The sequence below is a fragment of the Ipomoea nil genome, unplaced genomic scaffold, assembly GCF_001879475.1.
Source record: "Ipomoea nil cultivar Tokyo-kokei standard unplaced genomic scaffold, Asagao_1.1 scaffold2963, whole genome shotgun sequence".
NCBI lineage: Eukaryota > Viridiplantae > Streptophyta > Magnoliopsida > Solanales > Convolvulaceae > Ipomoea > Ipomoea nil.
In genome coordinates, this window is record NW_017619391.1 from 736,224 (window position 1) to 738,827 (window position 2,604).

At 40.9% G+C, this 2,604-nt stretch overlaps 1 protein-coding gene across 1 annotated transcript; it reads right to left on the reverse strand.

Annotated features, from left to right (window-relative positions):
• Nucleotides 1-1,141: 1,141 nt before the first annotated feature.
• LOC109162911 lies at nucleotides 1,142-2,365 on the reverse strand. The gene is made up of 2 exons (XM_019311616.1): nucleotides 2,204-2,365; nucleotides 1,142-1,732 (listed from the first exon to the last, which is right to left on the reverse strand). The coding sequence occupies exons 1-2, from the start codon at nucleotides 2,363-2,365 to the stop codon at nucleotides 1,142-1,144; spliced, it is 753 nt and encodes a 250-aa protein (XP_019167161.1).
• Between the last annotated feature and the right edge of the window lie 239 nt (nucleotides 2,366-2,604).

The following is a 2,604-nucleotide window of genomic DNA, read 5'->3' on the forward strand; positions in this document are numbered from 1 at the left end:
TTGTATATACAATAAACAAATAATCCAATAATTAATGATTTACGAATACATCAAATGCAATGTAGGTAATTTTCTTCCACCAATGCTACAATAACCTTTGATCCACAATTACTAAAATAACTATTAATATTTTAACCAAGTAACAACATTATCCAAATTAAAACATTTATAAAATTATACGGTAAAGGTGCAATCTCTATAAACAAATAATACAAATAACTCAACAAATTTGTATATACAACAATAACAAATAATACACAATAAACAACAATAACAAATATACAATAATACACAATAAACAACAATAACAAATAACAAACAAAAAAAATTAAAATAATTAATTATTTTCGAAAAAAAAAATAAATAAATTAAACAAACTCACCGTACCTCTGCCGGCGTTCGTAGCAGCGGCGGTGGTGGCGGTGCGATGTAGCAGCGGCGACCGGCGGTGGTTGGCGTGGTAGCAGCAGCGGAGACCGGCGGTGCTTGGCGTGCGAGGAGCAGCGACGACCGGCGGGTGTGAGGTCTGAACGGCGGACGATGAACGGCGAGCGAATTGAAGGACGGAGGAAGGAGACGGCGGAGAGGTCGTCTGATTTGGGGGGTTAGGGCGGAGAGCGGGCTGAAATGCTGAATTGGATTTGGGGGTAGATTAGAAATTTAATTCGCGTCCAAAGTTGCCAATTTTGGACGCGAATTATATCCGCATTAAGTCATTCGCGTCCAAAGTTGGCAACTTTGGACGCGAACTTTGGTCTCATTAAATTATTCGCGTCCAAAGTTCGAAACTTTGGACGCGATTTATTTAAAAAAAAAAAAAATATAGTGGCAATTTAATTACAAAATTGCCACCGCACTACACATTCGGCGTCCAAAGTTGTAACTTTGGACGCGATTTATACGATCTTATTGATATTTTTTGTACTAGTGTCCGGCTCAATATAGTATTTAGAAGGATGTAAATTAGGTTAACTCAATAGTCAAATGTTGGTATAAACAAGAATTTCTTCGTTTTGGGCATAATTCCAACACTACCGCTACTGAGATTCAAACATTAATCTCTTCTCTCAAATATTACATATTGAACCAGTAAGTTAAGTTCGTGTGAACAGAGTTACAGCTAGCTTTAGACTGGTTGAATCTAAAAGTTGTTATCCACATCCCCATTGCATTCATCCTTGGCATTTGTGGGAAAAGCCAACAACCCCAAATCCATGGTGAAGTCCAGAAAATAAAGCATGAAGACCAGGACAACGCAACACAAGAACATCGGAATTGGTCCAAAGATCCACAAGAAAAGTGGGAAAGAGAAGTAAAATGCTCTGAGCCCCAGAGACCAAAAATAGCTCCCTCGATTCACTGTCATCCCCACGTACTCCTCCGACGTCACCACACAACGGTACCGGCGTTTCGGAGCCTCCGATGTGGCCTGCATTATTTTCTGGTAAGGAACGTTAACTAGGATGCTGGCATGGCTGTAGTATCTTATGGACTGGATGTTGAAGAAGAAAGCCACCAGGACACAAACCAGTATCGAGAAGAACTTTATGCTCGAGCCCAGATCGCTCTTGTCGCCGAAGACAAGTGCGTTGGAGCGATCCCTGGCGGCGCCGCCTGTCATCATGACGGCGATGAGGGAGCTGAGCATGATTGACGTGGAGGCTAAAAGGGCGGATGCCATTATGTTGTTTCTCAATGTCTGAATTGCTAAAACCCCATTCTTGGACACATCCTGTTAAGATCAAGCATTTATCACAACGTTATTTTCTTGTCATCACATTTTTGACGACTTTATTTTCTTGCCATCACATTTTCGAGATGCTGGATGCTGGACTTGCCTTCTGGCCTCCGCTCAATAATTTTCCCCTCCCAGCACCAATTAATTTACCACTTGTTAGGATCATATGCTTACCATTTACGCCAAAAGCTATAGCTAGTAGCGAAGATCTAACTTTATTTCTTTATAATCGTCGTCACATATTTCATATTTGAGATACTGGGTGTTGGACTCGGCCTTTATTCTTGCCTCCGCCCAACAATCAGCCACTGAGTGTTGGACCTAGTCTTTTTATCGGCCTCTGCCCAACATATAGTGTAGTGTTAACCCAGCTACCTATGCATTTAATGGAGGATAAAATAAAAGAAAATAATGGATGGAAAAGGAAATGGGAAAGGGAAAGGGAAAGGGAAAGGGGAAGACTACCTCCATCATAGCACGGACCCAGAGGCGGCGGTTGATTGCATTGACGCCGATGACGGTGCGGTTGGGGTTGTTCATAATCTGCAGAAGAAGCCATAGGTGATAAGCCACCATAATCAAGAGGCCTAGTGGGACTAACGCGTAATCAATAACTTGGTTTCTCATATTCTTTGATTTTGTTCTTTTTTACTCTTTGCAGAAAGAGGAAGATTGGTTTAGTATTCTTAACAATATACAAGAAAATAGGAAAATGAAAATGATAATGTATTTTCAGAAAGTAACTCTTCATCAATCGTTATACCGTGCATCAGGGCGCACATAGCACTGTGCGCCTCGCGCCTCCTAAAACGACGTCATTTGTTAAGTTGTTAAAAAAGAAATCCTCTGTTTCGAATGCACATAAA